The sequence below is a fragment of the Protopterus annectens genome, chromosome 7.part0 (genome assembly GCF_019279795.1).
Source record: "Protopterus annectens isolate FY-2018-M chromosome 7.part0, PAN1.0, whole genome shotgun sequence".
Taxonomy (NCBI): domain Eukaryota; kingdom Metazoa; phylum Chordata; order Ceratodontiformes; family Protopteridae; genus Protopterus; species Protopterus annectens.
Genome location: NC_056739.1, coordinates 467,253,529 through 467,278,902, shown reverse-complemented (window position 1 = coordinate 467,278,902; position 25,374 = coordinate 467,253,529). Strand labels below are relative to the sequence as shown.

The 25,374-nt window shown below is 43.7% G+C and overlaps 1 protein-coding gene across 10 annotated transcripts in view; it reads right to left on the bottom strand.

The window, feature by feature from the left end:
* The window catches only part of LOC122806545 (lipoma-preferred partner homolog), a 1,343,214-nt gene that overhangs the window by 638,361 nt on the left and 679,479 nt on the right, over positions 1 to 25,374 (bottom strand). For all 10 annotated transcript variants that reach the window (XM_044077065.1, XM_044077061.1, XM_044077067.1 and 7 more), the window contains one exon: positions 23,652 to 23,745. In XM_044077065.1, coding sequence (XP_043933000.1) covers positions 23,652 to 23,745 — 94 coding nt within the window. The remainder of the gene's footprint in view (positions 1 to 23,651; positions 23,746 to 25,374) is intronic.

The following is a 25,374-nucleotide window of genomic DNA, read 5'->3' as shown; positions in this document are numbered from 1 at the left end:
ATTGTTCCATCCTCTGCCCCGGATGGGAACTCACCACGTGTGTCCGGCAAGGCTCTCTGGGATTTACGGAACCACATCTTTCCACTCTTCTGACCCTTAGGATATGGTCTGGAAGCAGTGGAAAAATGGACTCCTACGGCAGAAAGAGTCTTGCCTTCCTGCTCACACCTGGTACGGGTATCTTTCACCTGTGATCCGAAAATTGGGGAACCATCAAAGGGGGTGTTGGTGAAAGACGCTCTGAAAGGTTCCGCAAAGTTACATAGCAGCATCCAAGCGTGCCTCCTTAGGGCCACACCTGTGCCTGCGGCTCTACTCGCACCATCAGCTGCATACGAAATGAGCCTCATGGAGGAGTTTGCCACTGAATTAAGAGTCGCCAGCTGGGAGGTTGCCTTAGCCTGGGCCCCCTCAGCTGATGGATCTTGGAGGGTATCTCCAAGCTCTTTCAGGAGATCCCTCTGAAGATGGGTAAAGTGGCACAAGTAATTCAGGGAGCGCATGGAAAAGGTCGCTGAAGAGAACATCCGTTTCCTATATCTGTCCACTGTCCTGGACTCCTTGTTAGGAGGATGGACAGATTAAGAAGCTTTAGCCAACTCCTTCTTTGTGGCCGCCGCTACCACCATGGCATTAACGGACACCTTTGGTCAAGAACTGTTTGTCCTGTGGTGCAGTAATGAATTTGGCAGGTCTTCTAGGGGTCAGTTCCACTGTGTCTGGAGCCGTCCATGCCTTCCGAGCCATCACAGACATCAGTGGGTCAAAAGGCGGAGACACACAGGAGGTGGAAGGTCAGGATCCAAACGTGTCCAGGAATACCGACTCATCCTCGGAAGAGCTTAGGGTAGTCCAGTTCCCCCTGTGCCTAAGCATCTCAAGGATGTCTGAGAAAGAGACATCTTCAGAGGGGGATCTTGGGGACCCTTCCGACTCCTCTAAGTCGGTATCCGATGTGACAGACTCGGGGGAGTCAACATGCTTCCTCTTGCATTTCCTCTTGCGACGTGGCTCCTCTGAATGATCAGGGGAGGCCTCTGAAGAGGAGGATACACCCAAAGGGGTGTCCTGGAGCGCTGGATCCCCACACTTGGGGTCTGGAAGAGGGGCAGAGGCTGACGCAGGCACCCTAGGGGGAGGAACCGATGGGGTCGACCGTGGGATTGACTCAGGGGCCAGTACACTCCTCACCTCGAAGGCGTCCCTGCCCGGACACAGAGAGGGCTCTGGCTCCGAAGAAACCAGAAGTCCTCCCCGCACCGAGGGGGATGGCTCCGAGGCAGATGTAGGAGCCGAGCTCAGCTGAGCCAAAGCCCCGAGGGGGAGAGCGGGGTCGGACAAGGGTCCGATGCCACTCGCCCCCTCAGAACCAATGAGGGAGTCTCGGTGCCCAGATCCCTCCAGGGAAGGTACCATGGAAGGGATCGGAGCAGACGACAAAATCGAAAGAGGGTATCGGCGCCGACGGTTCCACGACTCGAACCCCAACGAACTCCGGCTCCGAGCTCATAGGATGAGTCGGAGGAGAAATATCTACAGCTGTGGACGAAGCAGACTCCTGATGAGGAGGGCTGGACAACATTTTGGCTAGGGTCTGCAATTTTAACAGCCTACTGACCACTCTTTCCAAGTCATGGTCCGAAAGTCTAGAGGACCGAGAAGAGTGGGATGAGCGATTGGAGCAGGGGCGACTTCGGAGCCAAACATATCGACTCCAAAGAAGGAGACCTGGATCTTTTTCGACTCTCAGCCAGCTCCGAAGAACGTGTCGGAGCCGACTGTGAGGGAGGAAAATCGGTTCCAGCCGGAGCAGAGATGGATTGTGTGGATTCACCCAACGACGACTCTTAACTGGGAGCCGACGGTTTAGGTGGCCTGGAAGATTTCACGGGCTGAGCCTTCGCCGGTGAATCTTGGGGTTTAAGAAAACCCCTCGGGATCAATTCATTTTTGTGCTCCTGCAGGACTCGGATTGAAAGCATGGCAGATCGAGCAAGAGTTGTGCAGGTGCACGGTGCACAGACAATAAACACAAGAAGTGTGACCATCTGTCAGACACATCTTCTGACAGCATGAGTCACACTTCTTGAATCCGGACAGTTTAGGATCCTTGGACATCCTGGAGGGAAACCAAGGACAAGAAAACACACAGAAAGGTTAAAGTAACCAACCAGTAAAATTTTACACACTACAGTTACCACAACCAACTACAAGCACTACTACAACAAAAACTAAAGATAACTCACTAAACACTAACAGTGATTAATAAAACAATTTTTTTTTTTTTTAAGAAGAAGATAGAGAGAAAGGTTAACCCTCCAACTTAAACGGAAAACCTTTCTGAAGAAAGGGAGAGAAGGGGGGGGGGGGGACTCTCTAACTTAAACGAGTTTCTTGGGGAAAAGTAAACGGATCTAGAAAAGAAACTAGCTACAATATAACAGTCTAATCTAACGACTAATTATACACTAAAAACTACAGTTTTGACAAGAAAAATACAATAATAAAGTTTTATACGACCTGAGCCAGTAGAACAACCTTACAGCAGAAGCGGCAAACGAGATCTGGGTATCTAGTGCCAGGCATCATGGGATATAGGGGGGCCTCGAGCCAGTAAGCAGCACTCGAGCTTTTAAAGATGGCCGAGTCGGAGCCGATCCTCGGCTCCGAACCCAACCAGCAAGAATGAAGGTGAGATAGACAACTTAACATCTGAAGTTATTGCCGCAGCCATCAAGCCTAGAATCCAAAGAACTAGGCAGGCTGAAACTGAGGTGCTCATAATCTTTCTGACTTGTGACTTTATTGTTTGAACTCTGTGTGGTGGAAGAGATGGCAGATTTTGTATTGAGAACTGCTCCTATAAACTCCAATGTCTGAACTGGCTGTAGTTGTGATTTGTTGCAGTTTATAGTTATCCCCAGAAAAGTGCAAGTCTGGAGAACTTGATCTCTTGTGCATATGAACTGATGCCTGGTCAGAGAAGAAATGAGCCAGTCATCCAGGTAGGGAAATACCCAGAATCCCTGCAATCTGAGGTGAGCTGCTACTACTGCCATGCATTTGGTGAACACCCTAGGGGCTGTGGCGAGTCTGAAGGACAGTACTCTGAACTGGTAAATGACTGGAAGGGTAGGCACTTTCTGGATCACCTGTTCATTTTTATATAATAGGTGTCCTGAAGATCTGTACAGCACATCCAGTTGTCCTTGCCCAGAAAAGGAAGAATGGACTGAAACATGGATCACTGAACTGATCTGTTTAAATTGGCGAGATCCAAAATTTGTCTCCAGTCCCCCGTTTTCTTTGGCACTAAAAAGAATCTTGAGTAAGTTCTGGATCCTATTTGGTCTGACAGGACCTCTTAGATTACTTTTCTAGCAGCTATCTGAATTGCTGCTTGATCCCTCACTCTGGGTGGATCATCAGGGATTTTTCTTGGAATAGGAGATGTAATGGGGAACGGGTATTATGTAGCCTCTGGAAATAATCCTCTGCACCCAAGTATCTTTTATTATTCTAGCCAGGCTCTTTGGTGCAGCAATAAATGCCTCCCTACGGTCTCCAGAGCTAAACAGTTGTGCTTCGATTCAGGAGCGCTGGTAGAATTTTCAAAGAAAGATTCTTGTGAACCCTGGTTTTGTGCATCACTTCTGCTACGTGGGCATCATTTGTCCAACAGAGTTCCCTCCCCTGCCTCTGAGGGAACGCCCTCTCCATGTGTGTCTTGAAAAGGACCTTGAGACATTTTGAACTACATCTTTCAGCTACTGTGCTGATTCCTGGAATAGGATCTTTGGAGAGCCAAAAAACATACGCCCACAGCAGGCAATGTCTTTCCATCCTTCTCGCACCTAGACAGTGTTTCCTTCACTTTAGGGCCAAACAGCATAGTTCTGTCAAAAGAAGCATTGACAAAAGTGGACTTGAATGGCTTTGCAAAAATCGCACAAGTGCATCCACGAATGTCTCCTCTTGGAAATGTCTGAACCCATTGTTCTTAAGGTTCCTTCCACTATGTTGGAAACTAACCTCATAGAAGAACTGGATATAGACTGTAGGGTTGCCAACTAAGAAGTTACATAATCTTGAACCTCTTCCTGAGAGAGTATTTGACAACTCCTTAGTCAAATCTCTTTGAAGTCTAATAAAGTGTGCCAAATAGTTCAGTGACCTTAGAGCAAAGGTTGCTGAAGCAAAGACACACTTCTCCAATCTGTCCATCGCCCATGACTCCCTGTTGGGGGATGGACAGTGAAACTCTGATTTTCTTCTTTGTGGCTGCTGCTATGACAATGGTATCAACTGCAAACCCTTTCTCCCAGAACTGTCTGCCCACAGGTGGTGACATTATCCTGTCTGGTGTCCGAGGTATGGGTTCTATGGAGTCTTTTTCCTTTCATGCCCGCTGAGAGACCATATCTGCAGGCACAGTCACCCAGGAGGTAGGGGGTCCAGTACCTAAAGTCTGCAGGAGAACAGATTCTTCAGGAGTAGGGTTGGAGGAGGTACAGCCACCTCTCTGCTTTGGAATTTTTAGCATGACTCTGAAGGAGAAATCTTCAAGAGGTGACCAAGGGGACCCTTCGCCTTCATCAAAATCCATGTCTTCAGTGATGGACTCCAGGTGTTTCCACCACTTGAACGTTCTCTTCCTGGGCACCTCCTTAGTGGGATGCTCTAGGGAGGCCTTGGAAAAGGAAATCAAAATTCTATGAAAGGGACCCTGGACCTTTGGTACTGGATGCCCCTGGGTAGAAAGGTGGCGAGACTCTTGATGCTGTGACATCACGGTAGAATGTCTAGGATCTGATGGAGAAGGCTCAAAGAAGGAGCTTGAAGAGACTGAAAAGAGGTTCTGATCCGAGAAGACGAGCTTCTGAATCATTTCCCCTCTCAGCTCCAACAGCAATGCCCCTGAGGTGGAAGCCGGAGCCAAACTTTACAGTATCAAGGCTCCAAGGAACAGTCTTTGTTCTGAAAACTTCGGAGTTGAATACTGCACCTGGGATCCAACAGGCAGACTTCAGCTCTGAGAGCCCTCCAGATCCAAGTGGATGTCTCAGAGATGATACTGGATCAGAGAATATGGAAATCCTCAGCTCCGAGTCTGACAGATCCAGATGGCTAGGATCCTGGAACTCTGAAGCAACAGAAGGTGACAGAGGAGGAATTTGTAAGGGAGGTGTTGTGGAAGGATGGATGACCTGACCCAGAGGGGTAGGTGCCAAAGGAAAACCAATCTGTTCCTTCACTGAGAGGATCTTCCTCACCACTCTCTGCACATCATCTTCTGTGAGGCTTCCAAAACTAGAGTAGTATACTGATGGAAACGTCAGTCTTTGTAAGAAGGGTGATGGCAGCCTGTTTAGAACTGGATCCAAGAACATTATGGTGCGTGATTTCTGTCTGGGTCAAATCTGATAAGGTAGGGTCTGATGGTTTTTCCTCTGATTCAACTTTGCCAGGGTTGGATCCAGTAATGTTGAGACAGTCTTCTTAAGTTTTACAGAATACGATGAAGCAGTAAGCTCCTGCACTCTCAATTTTTCAGATCCGGGGTCAAGACTGGGTCCTTCTAACTTCTCTTTCTTGAGTCAGACAAAGAAGATTTTGAAGATGATTTTGTTTTAGGCATCTAAGATATAAGGATGAAGGAATGAGACCTTTCAATATCAACTTGTTCTTGTGCTCCGTAAGAGCAAGAGGACTGAAGCCATGGCATATTGAGCAATCCTTTCATAAACAAAGAGGGCCCAGACAAAAACACAGTGTGGGCATCAGAAAATGGCAATTTATGCCCACACTTAGAACATTTAAAACCTGCAGGTATGTCTGCCATAACGAACACTCAGGAGCAACAACAACATCAGAGGTATTATAAAGAGACAAACTAGCATGACAAAGATTTTTTTTTTTAAACTAGCAAGAAAGAGAGGGTAAGGGAATAACAACAATGGTAAGCAAAGGACTACAACAGAGTCACAAGGGAGAAGAGATACTAATGATACTATCTGAAAAGTACCAAGTATGACGGAAAATTAAGAGATACAGCAATGTAAAAGGAGAGACTGAAGTTTAGAGAATACTAATTAACGATTTACAAGAAAAAACAGAGAAATACAAAAAATTTTAAATTATCCAAGTCATACAGCTCGAAAGAGGCGGTAGATCACATCTGTTAACTAGAAGCAGCAAACAGCATCTGAGGTATTTGGGGAAGGTGCATTGTGGGTAAGGGAAAAGCTTGAGAGATTTGGTTGCCGTGAACTTTAGCAATGGCAGAGTCGGATCCAACCCCAATTGTTGGTGATGGAATGAAAACTGACATCAGTTCATGTTTTGAGAATGCACTGACTTGGCACCTTTTAAAAACTGCCCTACAAAGTACACTGTCAGAAATACCGGGTGAGCAAAAGGCTATAATTAAGAAAATTATTCTTTTCAGCTGGGACACAGAATCTGAACTGCTTAAATACAGTAAGGTCTAGTTTAATTTTGCTGGCTACCAAAACAAAACAATTACTAGAAAATGGAACTTAAAGTCTAAATCAACTGTATTTGAAGCACTGAATATTATAATACAGAAAAGAACTGAAGAGGGATCTTTAGAAAAGAGAAACAGCGCATTACATAGAAAATGTAAATGGGAACAATGCACGCAGAATAATGGTCAGGAAGATGAGGAGGAGTGAGGTTTAAGGGAAGGCAGGAATTCAACAACTTGCATAACACTGGACTGATAGTTACAAGGAAACAAAAGATATGTGATATATAAGGTATGCAAATGGAAAACACGTTAATGTGGTTTATTTTCTTTTCTGTCAATGTATGTTTGCCTATGTCTTAAGTGATAGTTTAATAAAGCTGTTTAAAAATAAACAGCATGCTTTGCCTACAAGAGTAATATACTCCAGTACACATGAACATCAGAGTAGCTTGTGCAAAACTTGCCATAAGTATGGAAAATCCCACACATGCTTTTAAGTTTGCAATTATTGAGCAAGTGAGAAAAGATTAATGAGCATTTACATGTGAGTTAAAATTAAATGCCATAAGTTTTCAAGGGCTCAACAAAGCCTGTTTGATTAAGTCTTTATTGAAATTAAAACTAGAGGTGTAGATGTATGTTACCATGGTGTATGTTTATTATCTGATTGTGATCATTCAACTGTTTTTATTGGTGGATCTAAGCACATGATGATTTTAAATTAGTATTTTTTAAGGTTTGTAACCTTTTAAAATGAGTTCTGATGAAGTTTCTGTATTATAGAAACAAAAGCACTTAACTTTTTTTTTTTTTTTTTTACTTTGTTACAATAAATGAATTTTGTGAATTTGCAACACCTCTTTTGGGGTTCTGCATTTGTCCATTCCATGGCTGTACACACAGGGATTTAAGTTAATAGTAAGTAATAATGCTACATTTAACAGCTATGAAGGCGGACTGCTAGTTAAATGCACTATGACTTGTCATCAGTTTCTCTGAAATTAAATTAACAACGTACTAGACTGGTGCAGCTTTTCTCAACTGCTATAAAATAAGCTTTTGCACAGAGAATTTTTTCAGTTACGAATATTAAAATAAATATCACTGGTAGTGAAGATATTAAAAACAATTCTGAAGAAAAAAAACTGCTAAGAGCCCAAGATCAGTGAAGCAGAGGACCCAAAACACTGACAAAAGATTAAAATCATGACACTTACGTTAGCACATTCTTAGGGAAGGTATGGTAGTAGACTGGTTAGATATTTTAGACATTGCTTGTGTCATAACTCCCAGTGTTGTCATGCATAAACTTTTAACATTGTTGCCATACTTACTCTGTGTTAGCTCAAAAAAGCAGTAAGCATTGAGACCATCTTGCATAAGCAGCAGCTAACACTTAAGATCTTCAAAGCCAGCAAATTCTTAACGGCTCATAAATTAAATGCAACCAACTTCCTGACATTTCAACTCATGACACATGCTTAGGTTTAGAAATAAAACACTTGTTCCAACTACCCATTAGGGAGGCTGTTTTGCCACTGCACTTGTTAGAACTTCATACCACAACTGAAGATTTTTCTCAGATTTTACTTATGTTTAACATTCTTTCCCTCTCAAAAGTCTACTATTCAGGCAAGAATAGCTGGTCATCACAAAAGATGGGAGAAAGTTGTTAGAACAGTCAACGCATTTGTACAGTACTGGATTCTCACCCATTAAAGGGAAAATGGCTAGGCTTAAAGTCCACAGCTGGAGCTAGCCTAGTACTTACCTAGGAGTAAGTATGAGGTTATTTTTTCCTGAAATTGCAGTTCTACAGTGGCAGTAAAGTAACACAGTATATTGCCGTATTACTTTCCTTAGCATCCATCATGAAAATTTAACAGGGTTAAAGTTACAACTAGCTTGTAACTAATCTCTTCTATCCCAGAGACCAAATCTAACTTCTCACTGATCAGAAATGGTCAGAAAGCTGCATTTCCATAGCAAATATTACAACAGCTAAAGCAACAGTCCACAACACAACAGCCAAAGCAGCACCTTTTTACCTGATATAGGACACTTGGCGCATAGACTGACTGAATGACTGTGAAGATAGGGGGTACTGCCACAGCCATGCCAGCAAAAGTAGGGCAGTGGATATGTAACATATGCCAGCACAGCTAACTGGAAGTTTAGTAAAAAAGAATATGTCATTTGTGGATCAAACTGATTTGTACAGATGCTGGTGTTTACAAATGTACTTGTAAAGATGCTTATGTTAAAATGAAACAACAGTATGTCCCGCTGGAAAGAAAAGAAATGTACATCTATTATTGTAACTGAATTAAATGTATATATTTTGACAGAAGATACTGGAAGAGGTTAATCTCAAACCTCAAAAACTTCAAAACTAGTAAGAAAATGTAACTACTGGATCTAGGCCACAAATATGTTATCTCACAGTTTTGAATAAAACCAGAGACACAATGTCTGTAAGAAGTACGGCTTAGTAACTCTGTAGGAGTAAAAGTGTTAAAATGGTTTTATGACTTCCAGGAGCAGATGCAGATCTGAGCAAAGCTCTATCTGTGTGTATGGTAACACATAGGTGCTAATTCTTGACAGCTTCTAGCAATGGGGGTTGCATGGGAACCAGAAGTCAGATGAGCAGATGTTTGTGATGTCATTCTGTACAGAAATAATGTTTTAATATTACAGGAGATTGAAGTCTCAGGAGTAGTCTATTCTTGGAACCTGACAAAGGAGGAAAACCACTCACCCACTTCATCTTGCCTTGCACTAGTAAGTGACCAGGGGCTAGTAGTCTAGATTAGTCAGGAAGACATGGTGAGAATAGTTAAGTATTGTTTTTCTGTAAATGTGTTATATTTAATATTTCTTGTGACAAACTCCATTGTATATTGTAAATAGACATTTAGTATTTTCATGTTCTTTTATTATTAAACATATTTAAACTTTTCATTGTGGCAGATCCTTTTAGAGAATATTAAAACTTTGATAGTATCTGCATATACTTACTTGGTGATAACTGTGGCCACTCCTGAAAGCCCGGCTGTTTGTTTACCATTACCATTTGTATTAATATTAACTGGAAACCCTTGCAAGAGCCTTAGACAGCTGGCTTTGTAATGCCTGGTGGCAGTGATAATTACCTTATAATCTGGGCAGGAGGGGGCACAGTGGGTAAATCTGTGCCAACCTTTCCCAGGTGTGTGTGTGTGTGTGTGTGTGTGTGTGTGTGTGTGTGTGTGTGTGTGTGTGTGTGTGTGTGAATCATATCTCACACTGTATGCGTGCCAGCTGCTTGGAGCAGGGACATGAAGCATTAGATTCAAAGAAAGAGTGGTGGAAGACTTGGCTGAGGACTTCACTCTGCAGCTCTACCAGTGGGGAGCCTTACTGGGGACCTGGGGAGAGACCGAGATAGAAACCCAAACCCTGGGCTATGTGTGTTCCCCTGTGTGCTCTTAAGGGAAATTGTGCTTGATGTAGAGAGGTCTGCATCTGGAAATACTGAGCGTATCCATTTGTATTCCAAGCAAACAACCCTCTCCAGTGTCAGTGGTGAAGATTCAGACTCCTTGCTTACTGGCCCGGAATGAGGATGTCACAATGACCATTTCTGTTAACATGTGAAGGAAAATAACAGTTAAGCTACACATACAGGTGATGTGGGGTCCATCCTCCATGCAAAGGGCTTCACCTCCTACAGCCTGTTATTTAAACTACTCCATGACTGTGCAATCTCAGGATAAGTTATGAAAATTATATATAATGTCAAGTAATTGCCAATACTGAGACAGAGGGATTCTAGTTCCAAAGCACTTTAAGAATCTTGCTGTGTTGAAAAAATCCTCCTAATATACAGCTTGTCATGCTGACAATCCTTTCTCAACAACTGCAATATCCTACTGTAAGCTGTATGGAGGTGGTAACTTTGGTCCAGTGATCCAAAAGTAGTACTCAGTGACCACTCTATCTTATAATTTGCATAGGAAAGAATAGGAAACAAGTCTGTTGAGGAAGGATGCACAGACCAAAGATGTGGCAAAGAAAGTGCTGAAAAAACAAAACCTAAGGACCTGATTGACTGTCCCAAAGGGCCTAGAAGGTGATGAAAGACAACTATGCAGCCAGAAATAATTCTGCCCATCAGGTCATTTGAAACAGGTGAGTGGTACTAAAAAATGCTAAAAAGTACAGTTGTGCACACTTACCATAAATGTAGATGTTCGAGTGTCTTCACTGTTGCAGTCATCACTGTAGGGTTCTTCCTGCCGGCAGGCAGTCCTCAGTCGGCCAAAATCACAAAGTCTGGGTCCGGTGTCGGCTGTTCAGTCATGCTCCCTGATGGCAGAGCGCTAGGAGTACAAAGCTGCCAGCAGACGCCATGTTCTCCAGTTTTTCTTGCCCCAGATGTCAGGTGCCCAAAAATGAAGGTCAATAGTAAAACAAAAAAGTATCATACAACAAACCCCATACCCTGAAGCAAATACACCTCAGAAGAAGGGTGAAGTAGGAAACCACACAGTAATGAAAGTATAAGAGGGGACAGGAGGGAGGGTAACCCAGACTGCAACAGTGAAGACACTCGAACATCTACATTATGGTAAGTGTACACAACTGTACTATGTTCATCGTGTTTCACTGTTGCAGTCATCACTGTAGGGTTGAATCCCAAAGCTGAGATATAGGGTGGTGGTTATAGAGTAGAAGGGGTGGCTAGAAGGCCATGCAAGACTGCAGAAGCAAAGCCTGCCCTAGACTTAGAGTAAAGAGGGAGATTATAGTGCTTAGAGAAAGTATGCACTGAACTCCAAGTTGCAGCTTCCAAAATATCTTTGGTAGGTACTCCCCTGAGAAAGGCAGCTGAAGTAGCAGCAGCTCTGGTAGAGTGAGTCATAATCTTTCCTGGGATTTGCTTTCCATGATGAGAGTAACAAAATCTGATTCCATGAGCAATCCATTTAAAAATAGTCTGTTTTGAAATAGCTTTGCCTTGGGAATTTGTTGCATAAGAAACAAACAGTTGATCTGTTTTCCTGATATCCTTGGGTTCTGTCCAGGTAAAAACAAAGTTGTCTGTGTACATCCAAGGAATGCAAGATCCTTCCCCCCCTTATTTTGTGGATTAGTGAAAAAAGTTGGCAGGTGAATAGTTTGATTTAAAGCCACTTTGGAAACCACTTTAGGCATGAAAGTAGGATTAGTCCTTAAAGACACCCTATCTTGGTGAAAAATAATATAAGGCTCCACAGCCATGAGTGCTTGTAACTCCGAGACTCTCCTGGCTGAAGTCAAAGCCAGCAGGACAGCTGTCTTCCATGATAAATACTTAATATCAGATGTGGCAGCAGGCTCAAAAGGAGGCAGAGTGAGTTTTTCCAGAACACAGTTAAGGTCCCAGGCAGGTATGGGTGGTATCCTAGGGGGCCTTAAATTCTTTGCTCCTCTGAGATATTGTTTCAGAAGTGGATGTGAAAAGATTGGAGGATCTGTATTGTAATGTGCAGAGATAGCTGAGGCATGTATTTTTATGGAGGAGAAGGATAAGCCCTTATGAAGCATGTCTGTCAGGTAAAGTAAAATCAGTGGGATATTAGGAATGAGGGGATCCGAATCCCGAGCATGCATCCAGGTGCAAAATCTCTTCCATTTACCTGCATAAGATTTTCTAGTGCTAGGCCGTCTGGCTTCTAAGATGATATCCATGACCTGTTTGGGAAGGAAAGGATTAATCATAGACCCTGAAATCGCCAGGATGCCAGGCTGAGAGTTTTGACATGAGAGTGCAGAACCTGGCCCTGGCGTTGGGACAAAAGATTTGGAATCTGAGGTAAAATCCAAGGTGGCTCCTGGGATAGATTCATTAGTGTTGAATACCAGAATTGACGAGGCCAATTTGGGGCCAGTAAAATCATCATCTTGGGCTTGTCCTGCTTGATCTTTAATAACACCAGTGGAAGAAGAGGTAGTGGCGGAAAGGCATACCCCGAGAGGTTTCTCCAACTGAATGATAGTGCATCCACTTTCCATGCTAGTTTGTGAAATGTCCTTGTGCAAAAAATCTGTAACTGGTGGTTGAGGGGTGATGCAAATGGATCTATGTCCGGGCAGCCCCAGGCCTCTGTAATCATCTTGAATATTTGGGTGTCTAGCATCCACTCGTGTGGGTCTGACAGGTTCCTGCTCAGGCTGCCAGAATATTTTGTTTCCCTGGCAGGAATTGAGCTGAGCTAGAACTTTGCAAGCTAGAGCTGTGTTCCATAGAGTCATGGCTAGTCTGCAAAGGGGGGTAGGAGTGTGAACCCCCTTGCTTGTTTATGTACCACATAACTGTGGTGTTGTCTGTCCGTATCAGTAGTTGTCCTGGTTGTAGAAGATCCCTGAAAGCCAAGAGGGCATTTTGTACAGCTAACATCTCTTTTAAATTGATGTGTAGGAGCTTCTGATCCTCTGTCCAAAAACCTTGCAGACCCTTTCCCTGCAAGTGGGCTCCCCATGCGTAATCCGAGGCATCCGTGGTTAACACTTGGCTGGCTGGAGGCAGAATGAAGGCTTTCCCTTTGTTGTGAAGACATGCCATGGTCCACCAATGGAATTCCTTTTGTAGGCAAGGCAAGACAGCAATCTGTGTCTCTAGACTGTGGCAATGCTGGGACCATACACTTTTTAGGTACCATTGTATTTTTCTCATATGTAGTCTTGCATTTGGTATGAGAAGGATGCAGGAGGCCATGTAACCCAGAGCCTGCAGGAATTTCCTTGCAGTTAGCAGAGTTATTGACGCCAAGGTTTTGAAAGTTGAAGCCAGCTGTAGTTGTTTTACGGATGGCAGGAATGCCATCTGGCTTGTTGTGTTTAGAAGAGCACCCAGAAAAGTTATCTGTTGTGTGGGTGTCAAATTTGACTTTTTTATGTTCATAGTGAATCCCAGGTACTTGAGAAGATTTTGAACAAATTCCAGATGCTGGAGTAAGACATTCTTGCTGTCTGCTTGAATAAAGCAGTCGTCCAGATAAGGGTAAATTTAAATTCCCTTGAGTCTGCAATAAGCTACTACTGGTGCCAGGCACTTGGTGAAAACCCTGGGTGCAGTAGACAAGCCAAAGGGCAGCACAGAGAATTGGTAATGTTTCGAGCCGGCCTTGAACCTGAGGTATTTTCTGCACTCCTGTCTGATAGGGATGTGTAGGTAAGCCTCCTTTAAATCCAATGTCACCATCCATGCATTTTTGCTCAACATTGGCAGGAGCTGCTGCAGAGTAAGCATCTTGAACTTTGGTATCTCCAGGAAAGTGTTTAAGACTGACAGATCCAGGATGGGTCTCCATGAACTTCGCTTTCTTGGGAACTAGAAAGAGCCTTGAGTAAAAGCCTTGCCCAGTCTCTGATTGTGGAACCAGTTCTATGGCCCTCATAGCCATGAGGGATCCCACCTGGTTTAATACCTCTGACCATTGATGTTTTGCTAGGTCTGGCCATCCGTTTGGTCTTGGCAAGGTATGAAAGTGGAATTTGTAACCCCTTGAAACTACATCCAAAACCCAATTGTCTTGGGTTATGTAAGTCCAATTTTGTTGAAAAAGAGAGTTTTCCTCCTAGAGGGGCTTCCAGGAGAGAAGTTCCTGGAGCCATGCAGGGGGAGTCATTGAGCCTGTTTTCTATAAGATTGAGGACCGTCCTCTCTACTCCTGGGGGTGGAAGCACTCTACTGTCTAGGTTTGTGAGAGTTCTGTGCTTGGGCCCTCCCTCTGGAGTGCCGGGGGCTGAACTTGTAAGAAATCCTTAACCGTTTGCATGGATTTTGCCTTATCCTCCATTTTCTTTATCACCTCTTCAGCCTTAGGCCCAAACAAAACATTATGCTGAACAGGAGCATCCAGTAACTTTGCTTTCACCTATTCAGGTAAGTTTTGTTCCTTTAACCAAGCATTTCTTCTAATGACTGTGCCAGAGGCAGTCGCCCTGCAAGAGGCCTCCAAGGCATCAAAACCAAAGTGTAAACCATGCTTCCCCACTTGTTCAGTGGCATGCATCAAATCGTGTAATTCCTTATTATCTGCACATGCAGAAATGGTACCTAGCTTTTGTTTCATAACAGACAGTAGAAATTGCTGATATTTTAGCATATGAAATTGACAATTTAAAGCTCTAATAGATAAAGTAGCAGAAGTGTATACTTTTTTGCCCCATCTCTCCAAAGATCTAGAATCCTTATCTGTCGGAATAGTGTTTTAGCAGAAGCGGCATTAACCCCCTTAGGACCCTGAGAAATGGTTTCTGGATCAGCAGTAGGATTTTTGTAAAGGAACTGGTGGGAATCAGGGACCCTGTAATATCTATTGGGCTTAGCAAGGGCAGGAGGAAAGGAGTCAGGAGTTAAATTAGCCTCAGAAAAGGCATCATCCACAATATCCAAAATAGAAGGAATAGCCAGGGGTCTATGTTGGGGACAAAGAAGGAAATCCCTAACACTTCTCTTAGATTCCGAGTACTCCTGTCCTTCCCAGTGAAAATGTTCCCTCATATCATGTAAAGTTTCCCCGAAAAGAAAAATCCTCAGGGGGAGAAGCTGAAGGAATAGATTCCTCAGCATCAGAATCCTCATAAGGAGGGAAAGTATATTCCTGTTCAGAGGAAGACACTGAAGAAATAGATGCCTGATGAGAAGATTCATAATCCAATTCTTGCCTTGGCCTTTTGTCTGGAGGGGGATGTGAACCCCTAATCATGGTTAGTAAGCCCTCCGCCATTTTAAGTCGCTGTTTCTGAGATTTGGGTCCCGGATCAGAAGAGGCCTGGGCTGGTGTCTTAGATTTAGGAGGAGTCTTTGCCTTTGTCTTTGGCTTTGCCTTTATCAGAAGCTGTGTAGGCCTGAAAACCCGCTCGGAAGCCGGTACCTGCACAGCAGCTCTGGACCCATCCGAGGGAGCATTGTCCGAAGGTCCTGCAGCTGGAGTGCTCAAAGGCCTAGCTGGCTCCTCGTGGGAGTCCGTTTCGGCAATCGGTTCTGAAATGGCCGACGACAGGGGCTGCGAAAGCACCTCATTGACGACGGCCGAACCTGTAGCTGGCTCTGCTAGTAAAACTTCTTCTGATTTGGACCTCGGAGGCCTGTCCTTATCCTTGCATCGTTTATGAACTCCGGTAGTTGTAAGAGTGTCTGACGACATTTTATAATTAAATCGCCTACCAAAGTAGTGAAAAGCAAAATCGTACCTTCGATTAATCGTACGTTGGTTAAATCTAGCACAAAACCGACAACTAGCTACGTCGTGGTCAGGGCCTAAACAAGGAATACAGTAAGAATGAAAATCTTTATGAGGTATTTGCTTCCCACAAGAAATGCAATTAACTTTTTCTGACATCGGACTGGGGCAAGAAAAAAGTTTCCCCAACTGGGTACTTAGCTTTGAGAAGAAGTAAGTCTTCGGACTGAAGCATGAAAAAATATCAGAAGTCAGCCGACCGGCACTTGTGAACTGCTTTCACCGCACGGCAAGAAAGACTGGAAAACATGGCGTCGGCTGGCAGCTTTGTACTCCTAGTGCTCTGACATCAGGGAGCATGACTGAACAACCGATGCCGGACCTAGACTTTGGGATTCTGGCCAACCGAGGACTGCCTGCCGGCAGGAAGAACCCTACAGTGATGACTGCAACAGTAAAACACGATGAACATCTGTTAATTTTACAGTGGAGTAGGGGGCTCAAGAAAAGGTTACTACAGGGTCAGTAAGTGTCCCATTAGTCCTCTAAGGATAACGGCCTCATGGTGAAAAAAAAGAAAGTACAGTTTTGTACCCACCATAAATGTAGATGTCCGATAGATATGCAACTGCAGTCATAACATATGGGTTGTCCTGCCTCAGGCAGCCCTCGGTCGGCCAGATTCCAAAGTCTGGGTCCGGCGTCGGCTGGTGTCGCCTCCTCTCCAACGTCACAACGGCTGGAGTATAAAGGCATCGGCCGATGCCATCTTCTTCAGTGTTTCTTGCCCCAGATGCTAGGTGCCCTCCTAGGAAGGCTAAATTTGGTGAATGGATAAACAATTCCAGACATGCACAAGAGTAATAAACAGATACACCATAGGAGATACCCCCAGCTAATAGGAATAGGGGTAGTGGACCCATAAAGAAGGATGCAGAGGGGTAGGAGGGTGGGGAAATCCGACTGCAGTTGCATATCTATCGGACATCTACATTTATGGTAGGTACAAAACTGTACTATGTCCTTCAAGAATGCAACTGCAGTCATAACATATGGGTTGAATACCATAGCCAAGCTGGGGGTGGTTGGAATTAAGGAAGTGATGGTGTAGCTAAAATGTCCTGCAGGACTGCCGAAGCAAAGCCTGCTCGGGATCGGGATCTGGAGTATAAAGGCAGGTTGTAGTGCTTGGTAAATGTATGCACGGAGCTCCATGTAGCAGCTTCTAGAATGTCCTTTGTAACCACTCCTCTGAGGAAAGCTGTGGATGTGGCTAGAGCTCTGGTGGAGTGTGGCCTAATATTGGCTGGCACACCTTTTCCATGAAAAGAATAGCAGAATCTAATGCAGTGTCCAATCCATTTGGAAATTGTTTGTTTGGAGATTGCTTTTCCTTGTACTCCCGCAGCATAGGCTACAAGCAGTTCGTCAGACTTTCTGGTGGCCTTAGTTCTGTCCAAGTAGTAGCGTAGTTGCCTGTGTATGTCCAAAGTATGTAGCAGTGCTTCCCCCCTATTTTGAGGATTGGGGAAGAAAGTAGGCAGGTGAATGGCTTGATTTAGAGACACCCTGGAAATTACTTTTGGCATGAATGAAGGATTGGTTCTTAGAGAGACTCTGTCCTGATGAAAAATGAGAAAAGGAGGTACTGCCATGAGTGCCTGTATCTCCGAGACTCTTCTTGTTGATGCGACTGCCAATAGGAAAACCGTTTTCCATGAGAGAAATTGCATTTCTGAAGTTGCTGCTGGTTCAAAGGGAGGAAGAGTTAATTTTTCCAAGACGAAATTGAGGTCCCATGCAGGTACTGGCGGTTTCCTGGGAGGTTTGATATTCTTTATCCCTCTTAGGAACTGTCTTAGCAAAGGATGTGAAAACACAGGTGGATCACAATTGTATTTTGCTGAGATTGCTGAGGCATGAATCTTTATGGAAGAATATGAGAGACCAGTATGAAACATTTCTGCCAAGTATTCCAATGTCTGAGGTATACTCAATACTGTTGCATCCTGACCCCTGTTAGCATTCCAGATGATGAATCTCTTCCACTTTGCTGAGTAGGTTTTTCTGGTGGAAGGTCTGCGTGCTTCCAGTAAGATCTCTTGAACTTTTTTGGAAAGAGAAATATCGGAAGGAGTTATGGTAACCTCCAGGCTGTCAGATGTAATGTTTTCAGGTTTTGATGAACAGTCCTGTAATTGTGTTGTGTTAGAAGCAGAGTCCATAGGGGCAGAGGCCACGGTTTGGTCCAAGTTATGCTCAACAGCAATGGGTACCAATGCTGCCTTGGCCAGTCTGGAGCTATCAAAAAGCCTGTTGGTTGTTCTGCTTTGATCTTCAGTATCACCATGGTCAGCAGTGGTAGAGGAGGGGAATGCATAAATTGTTAGGGAATGCCAGCTGAAGGAGAGAGCATCCGTCTTCCAGGCTAGAGGATGGTGGGTCCTTGTACAGAACTTTTCCAGGTGATGATTCATGTGAGAAGCAAAGAGATCTATGTCCGGTCTTCCCCATGTCCTTGCTATTTGTGAGAAAATGTGAGGATGCAGCATCCATTCGTGTGGATCCAAGAAATTTCTGCTCAGCTTGTCCGCCAGTACATTGTCCTTGCCTGGCACAAACTGAGATTGCAAATGTATCTTCAGACTTAGGGATTTTTCCCAGAGAATCATTGTTAGTCTGCAGAGGGGATAAGAATGAGTGCCTCCCTGCTTGTTTATATACCACATAACAGTGGTGTTGTCTGTCCTTATTAGCAAATGTCCTTGAAGTGATTTTTCGAAAGTCTCGATTGCATGTATCACTGCCAACATCTCTTTTTGGTTTATGTGCAGATGCCTTTCCCTTGGTGTCCATTGACCTTGAATGCATCTGCCCTCCATGTGCGCCCCCCATCCATGGTCTGAGGCATCTGTTGTAATCATTTGGCCTGCTTGAGGTTTGTTGAAAGAAATGCCTTTGTTTAACTGACTTGTTTAAGCCCACCACAAAAATTCTCTTCGCAGACATGGAATGAGTGGGATTACGTCCTCTAGGCTTTGGCTGTGTTGGGACCATAAGCTTTTTAAGTACCATTGCAGCTTTCTCATATGAAGTCTTGCCAAAGGTATCAGAAGAATGCAAGATGCCATGAACCCCAGGGCCTGCAGGATTTTCCTTGCAGTCAGCTGGGAGAGCTTTGCTAGGCCTTTGAAGTACTCTGGTAACTGCTGCTGTTTTTCCTCTGTGAGATAAGCCATTTGTGTTTTTGTGTCCAGCTTGGCTCCTAGGAAAATAATCTGCTGGGATGGCAGAAGTCTTGATTTCTGAATGTTGACTGTGTATCCCAAGGCCTGTAGTAATTGAATGACATAGTCCAAGTTTGCTATCAAGGTTTGTTTGTTGTCTGCTTGTATGAGGCAGTCATCCAGGTAAGGGTATATTTGAATCCCCTGGAGTCTGCAGTGTGCCACTACTGATGCCAGGCATTTCGTGAACACTCTGGGTGCAGTAGATAAGCCAAACAGCAATGCTGACAATTGATAATGCTCTGTCCCTGCAAGAAATCTGAGGTATCTTCTGCAGCTTTGTCTGATTGGGACATGCAGGTATGCCTCCTTGAGGTCCAGAGTGACCAGCCAAGACCCCTTGCCCTGCATGGGAAGGAGTTGCTGCAACGTCAGCATTTTGAACTTTGGCACAATGAGATAAGTATTTAGAGCAGACAAGTCCAGTATAGGCCTCCAATTGTTTTCCTTTCTTGGAACAAGGAACAGTCTTGAATAAAATCCCTGGCCTTGTTCCTGTGGAGGGACCTTTTCTATTGCTTTTATATTTAACAGCTTTGAAACTTGAATGAGTGCCTCTGCCCTTTGATGGAGTGGCAGGTTTGGCATGCCTTGTCTTATTGGTAAAGTATGGAAGTGGAATCTGTAACCTTTGTCTATTAAATCCAGAATCCAGTTGTCCTTGGTTAAGATATGCCAGTTTTTTGAGAATAAGGATAATTTTCCGCCCAAAGGTGCTTCTCTTTGAGCCTTTGTAGGCCGTATGAAACTAGAGTCATTGTGGTTGTCCTTGTGGTGCAGCTGGGCTGCCTGCGCCACTTCTTTGATTTGGCGGTTGCCACTGGCGGCCCCTGTAGGAGCCTCGATATTGCCCTCTACCTCGGGCACGCCTGTTTTTTCCCCTTTGAAACTTGTCAGAGTCTGGAAAGGACCAATTCTTTGAAGGCCAATTCCTGCTGAATCTGGGTGGCTGAACCTGGAGGAAATCTTTGACTGTCTGTACTGATTTAGCTTTTTCCTCAATGGACTTCAACACATCTTGTGCATTAGCACCAAAAAGCTTCTGTTTTTCCAGAGGTGCATCAAGTAACTTTACTTTAACATGGTCTGGCAGTGGCTGTTCTTTTAACCAAGCATGTCTACGTATAACAGCCCCAGTCATAGCTACCCTACATGAAGCCTCCAATGCATCATAACCACACTGAAGAAAATGATTGCTAACCTGCTGGGTGTTATGTACTATATCCTGCAATGCCTTTCTATCAATAGGCTCAGGAGAGGCTAGCTTTTTCTGTAAATCATCCAGTAAAAAATCCTGGTACTGAAACATATGAAAAAGGCAGTTAAGTGACCTCATGGCCAGGGTGGTAGAGGTATAAACTTTTTTACCCCATCTCTCCAGGGACCTAGCTTCCCTATCCGCTGGCAGTGGATTCTTGGCTGTGGAAGTAGCCACTCCCTTGGGGCCCTGTGAAATAGTTTCTAGATCCACAGAATGGGCCTTAAAGAGATGTTTGTGGGTGTCAGGGACCCTATAATATCTGTCTGGCTTGACAGGAGCAGGAGGGAGAGAATCAGGGATAGCACTGGAGTCGGAGAAAACATCATCCAGGACATCCATAACTGGAGGGATAGCTAAAGGTCTGTGCTGGGGTAGCTTGAGGAAGGTACGTAGCCTTTTCCTGGAATCAGAGAATTCCTGACCCTGCCATTTAAAATGCTCCCTCATAGAGTGTAGGACCTCACCGAATGAAAAATCCTCTGGAGGAGAGGCAGAGGGAACTGATTCCTCAGCATCAGAGTCCTCATAGGCCTGGAAGGATTCTTCTTGGGTATCTGAATGCTCAGAATCCCCAGAGGCTTCATCTGAAGAGAGGTTGTCGGCCTACTCAGTTCTGGGCCTTTTTTCTGCAGGCGGCTGAGAACCTCTGTTTGGATGAGGCTGAGACCCCCTGATAAGAGAAATAAGATCTGCAGCTAGAGACATGATCTGTTTATCAGAAGAAGGGGCCTGGGCAGTAGGTTTAGGATGGGCCTTGGCCTGGCAGGCGGCCTTAGCACGTGCAAAGGCCTTGATGGACATGGATACAGGAGGCCTAGCTGCCCCACGTGCAGGAGTAACCTTGTCCACAGGAATGGTGTCGGGTAGATCCAGAACTTCTGTTTCTGGAGGAAAATCAACAACCGGCACCGGTGTAGACTCCGAGACCGAAGGCCGTGTTAACGCTGTGTCGACGGCCTGGAGCAGTTGAATTACCGCTTCCAAAGGGACCGAAGCACTCGCGGAGGGTTTAGGAGGGGTATCGGTGGAGGACGCGGGCCGAGGATGTCGGTCCCGGTCCTTTCGTTTTTTGGTAGATTGGGTTGTCGGTTGTTCCGACGGCATGATATAAGCGAAAGATTCTCCGAAAAAGTCTTCGGCAAATTCTGCCCGGCGCCTGAGAGTGCGCTTATTAAAGCAAGCACAGGCAGCACAGGCCGAGATGTCGTGGTCTGGGCCCAGGCAAGGGAGGCAATAAGAATGGAAGTCCTTATGAGGTATTTGTTTACCACAAGACAAACAATTATTAACTTTCTCAATTTGTTCTGACATCGGCTGAGGCAAGAAAAAATGTTCCCCAACGGGGTACTTAGCTTTCAGATGACTTCGGTACTGAAAACACAGGAGCTGACCGACCGGCACTTGCGAACTGCTTCTGCTTCGGGCACCGCGCGGCAAGAAAGACTGAAGAAGATGGCGTCGGCCGATGCCTTTATACTCCAGCCGTTGTGACGTCGGCGAGGAGGCGACACCAGCCGACGCTGGACCCAGACTTTGGAATCCGGCCGACCGAGGGCTGCCTGAGGCAGGACAACCCATATGTTTTGACTGCAGTTGCATTCTTGAAGGACATCTACTACTACAACTCAGATATTGGACAAAAATATCAAATGGATGCTGTCAGCCTTGGCTTCAAAACTTTTAACACTGTTCCAACAAAAGAAAGGCAACACAGAATAAGAGACAAAACTTAAACAGTTAGATGTACAAAAAGCTGAGACAACACTTGGGAAGACAGTGTTAGTCACACAATCAAGGTCATCTACAAAAATATCATTAGCTGACCTGGGTCTGTTAGACACAAATATAAGAGGTCATAAAGCACTTTGGAGACCTGAAAGCCTGGCTGCAAGTGATGCAACAGTAGGAGCAGTTGATCAAGTTAGTAAATTAGCTAGTGGAACAGCTGCTTAAATACTGTCCCAAAAATGAAAGCTGTACACAAAAAAAGCTACATGTTTTGACTTAATTAGAAGTACTGACTTTATTAGAGGTATGAGAAGGATATGCTAGATGCTCTTACAATGGGTTGTACATCTCTGGAACTCCCTACTATATGGGTACAGAGAGGATTTTATGGTCAATGACGGACTCATTCAGGTGAAGTGTATACTCAGCAGGAATTTCTCTTGTGGGGGGGCTCCCCCACCCAGTAAGGGGCACTGGACATACTGCTCCTACAACTCACTTACTGTATACCATAATCCAGAGACAGAGCACATATGAGCAACAGCCTATCCTGCACATCATAATCCCATGGAACATCTTTCAAAGTTCAGGGGAGGCAGTCACACAGAAAAAATAAGTGGAAAAGGCAAGACAGGAAGAACAGGGAAGTTAACTGTGGACTTGCCAAATACATGGATGGGTTCAACACAACACAACAATCTCCTCCTCTTAACAGCAAAGTCATGTGTTTATAACAAAATGGTCTTGACAATTCTAAAGGTTTGACATGTGGGAAATAGGACTATGCTGATCCTGGCGGGAGAATAATACAGAGGGTCACAGTGAATATGGCGCAGATTTGCACAAATTACTAAAAAAAAAAAAAACTGGAAGGAGGAGCCACAGTGCAGAAGTTAAGTACCACAGGACCAGAAAGAAAACTGATAGAAAATGGAGCAGACAGTTACAGGCATTAGTCACAACAGTGAAGCATTAGACAGGGAAGGCAGTCAGGGCTACGCAAGACTACAGATAATGCAGCTAGACATATTTGTTTGGGAGAAAATAACACAGAGGGTTACAGGGCAAAAGGAAGGGTAACACAGGACTACAAGGAGCTTGACAAAAAAGTGCATTTAGTTGCAGATCATAGGCAGGAACTACCAGGAGTAGATGCATTTCTATTTCTTCCTTTGGAATCTGTTCATCATGGTAAGGGATCACACCACTCCATAAGAAACAATGGCTCTGATGTTAAACCAAACAGGTTAGGATAACATGACCATCTCACATTTCTGATTAAAAAGGCTACAGAAGTTGAAAGCACTTGAGAAACAACCTGCTACAGAAAGTGATATCTCCTACTCATTTTAAAGTCACCACAGAAACAGGAAAAGAAGCTATAAAAACTTATTTGCTCCAAACAGCTGGTACTTTCTAGGAGGTAATAAATCTGTTACTTGATTGATGAAAGAGCTTGAAAAAAAGCAAGACTGGTGCAACATAACTTGGAATAATGCACTAGACAGTTTAACACAAAGAGTGCCACTAATGAATGCATTGCTCAATTGTTTAACCAAACAGATTTCAGCTGAAGAATTACAAAACTGATGCAACACAACCCCAGTGATACATGTAGAAAATATGCACCAAGATGGATTAGCCTCTCTTACCAGATGCAGTCTACTTACCAAAGTACTCTCCACCGCTTGGTGGATTGTTCATATCATAAACCAACTTCTTAGTAAGTCGATCCAACTCATCTTCAGCTTTGCTGGGTGGGCTCTATGGATAAACAAATTATGATGACTACACGCACTGGCTAGAGAACACAAGCTAAAATACAAAATGCCAACAATAACTTAGCAATTACATTTAACGATGCTCACTGACAAAAACTTTATCATTACACTATCATGTTAAGACAGGCACAGTAAGCTTATGTACTTCACTATATCATTAAAACTACTACGAGGGCAGCCATTTACAATGCTAACTATTAAAAATTCTTCCAATTTCCTGTATTCCCCCTAAGTTAGGACTTTTTAAAGGTCCTGAACTCTTGGGAGCATGCACCTCCAAATGATATGAAATTACATTTGGAATAAGTCTGATGTGTACAGTTTCTGGGAATTACAAACATTTGTACTCTAGTGGGCTTCAGGCTACGTATTTCATGCAAATAGTAGTGACTGGTTAGAGGACTTCAGTGCAAACTGCCTCTCCACAATAAAATCCAAGTGAGGAAATATTATGGCAAACCACCATACTAAACATTTTTATTATTTTGAATAGTTTAACAAGTTCATAATGGTCTTCGTTCAGTAAGTATAGACACTATGTTAATTCAGAAAGTTTATCCTCCTTGCATTAGTGACAAATTTTACTACTTTTAATTAAAGAATGAAAATTATTACTGATCTTAAATTTTACTATTACCAATATAATTTAAACCACGCAGCTGGAAGACATTAAACCCAATTTGCCATATTAATTCATAGAGCTCCAATAGTGTAGTTAAACCTCCTCCTCTATTCACCTTTATTTTCCAAAGAAAACAAATCTTTTGAAACCAACTCAGGGGCATCGGGTGCTGACTTGTCTAAACATGGGATAAACTCTTGGCTAGGCTTATAAGGCCCTCAGGAGCAACAGCCTAGTAACTTCCTATGATTCTATGATCATGCCAGACTGTACTTAAAGGGGGTGTTAAGTCCTTTAGTTTTAATTGCTGCTTCAGGTTCTGAAATTCTAGTCCTCATCTAGCTTGCTTACCAAATATCTACACAGTTTTTACTTAACTGATGTCACTGTCGACATTGCTCCCACCAAACCTATTCTACATAGTGACTATTGGTTGTGTGCACACACACGTTATATATGTTATCAATTGCAGGCCTGAATCTGTGCGCATACATATAAATATATATCTATACGCACACACACACATATATATATATATATATATATATATACACACATATATATACATATATATATATATATATATATATATATATATATATATATACATACATACATACACACACACACACACACACACACACACACACAGGATATAAAAAGTGTACATACCCCTGTTAAAATGCCAGTTTTTTGTGATATAAACAAGAGACCACAATAAATCATTTCAAAACTTTTCCCACCTTTAATGTGACCTATAACCTGTACAATCCATTTGAAAAAACAAACAAATCTGCTGGGGAAAAATATAAAAAAAAATAAAAAAACATACAATAAGCTGGTTGCATAAGTGTGCACATCCTTAAACTAATAATTTGCTGAAGCACCTTTTGACTTAATTACAACATTCAGTCTTCTTGGGTACACACCTGACATCAATTAGAGAGACTCTGATTAACCCCAAATAAAGGTTAGCTGTCCTAGTAGGAT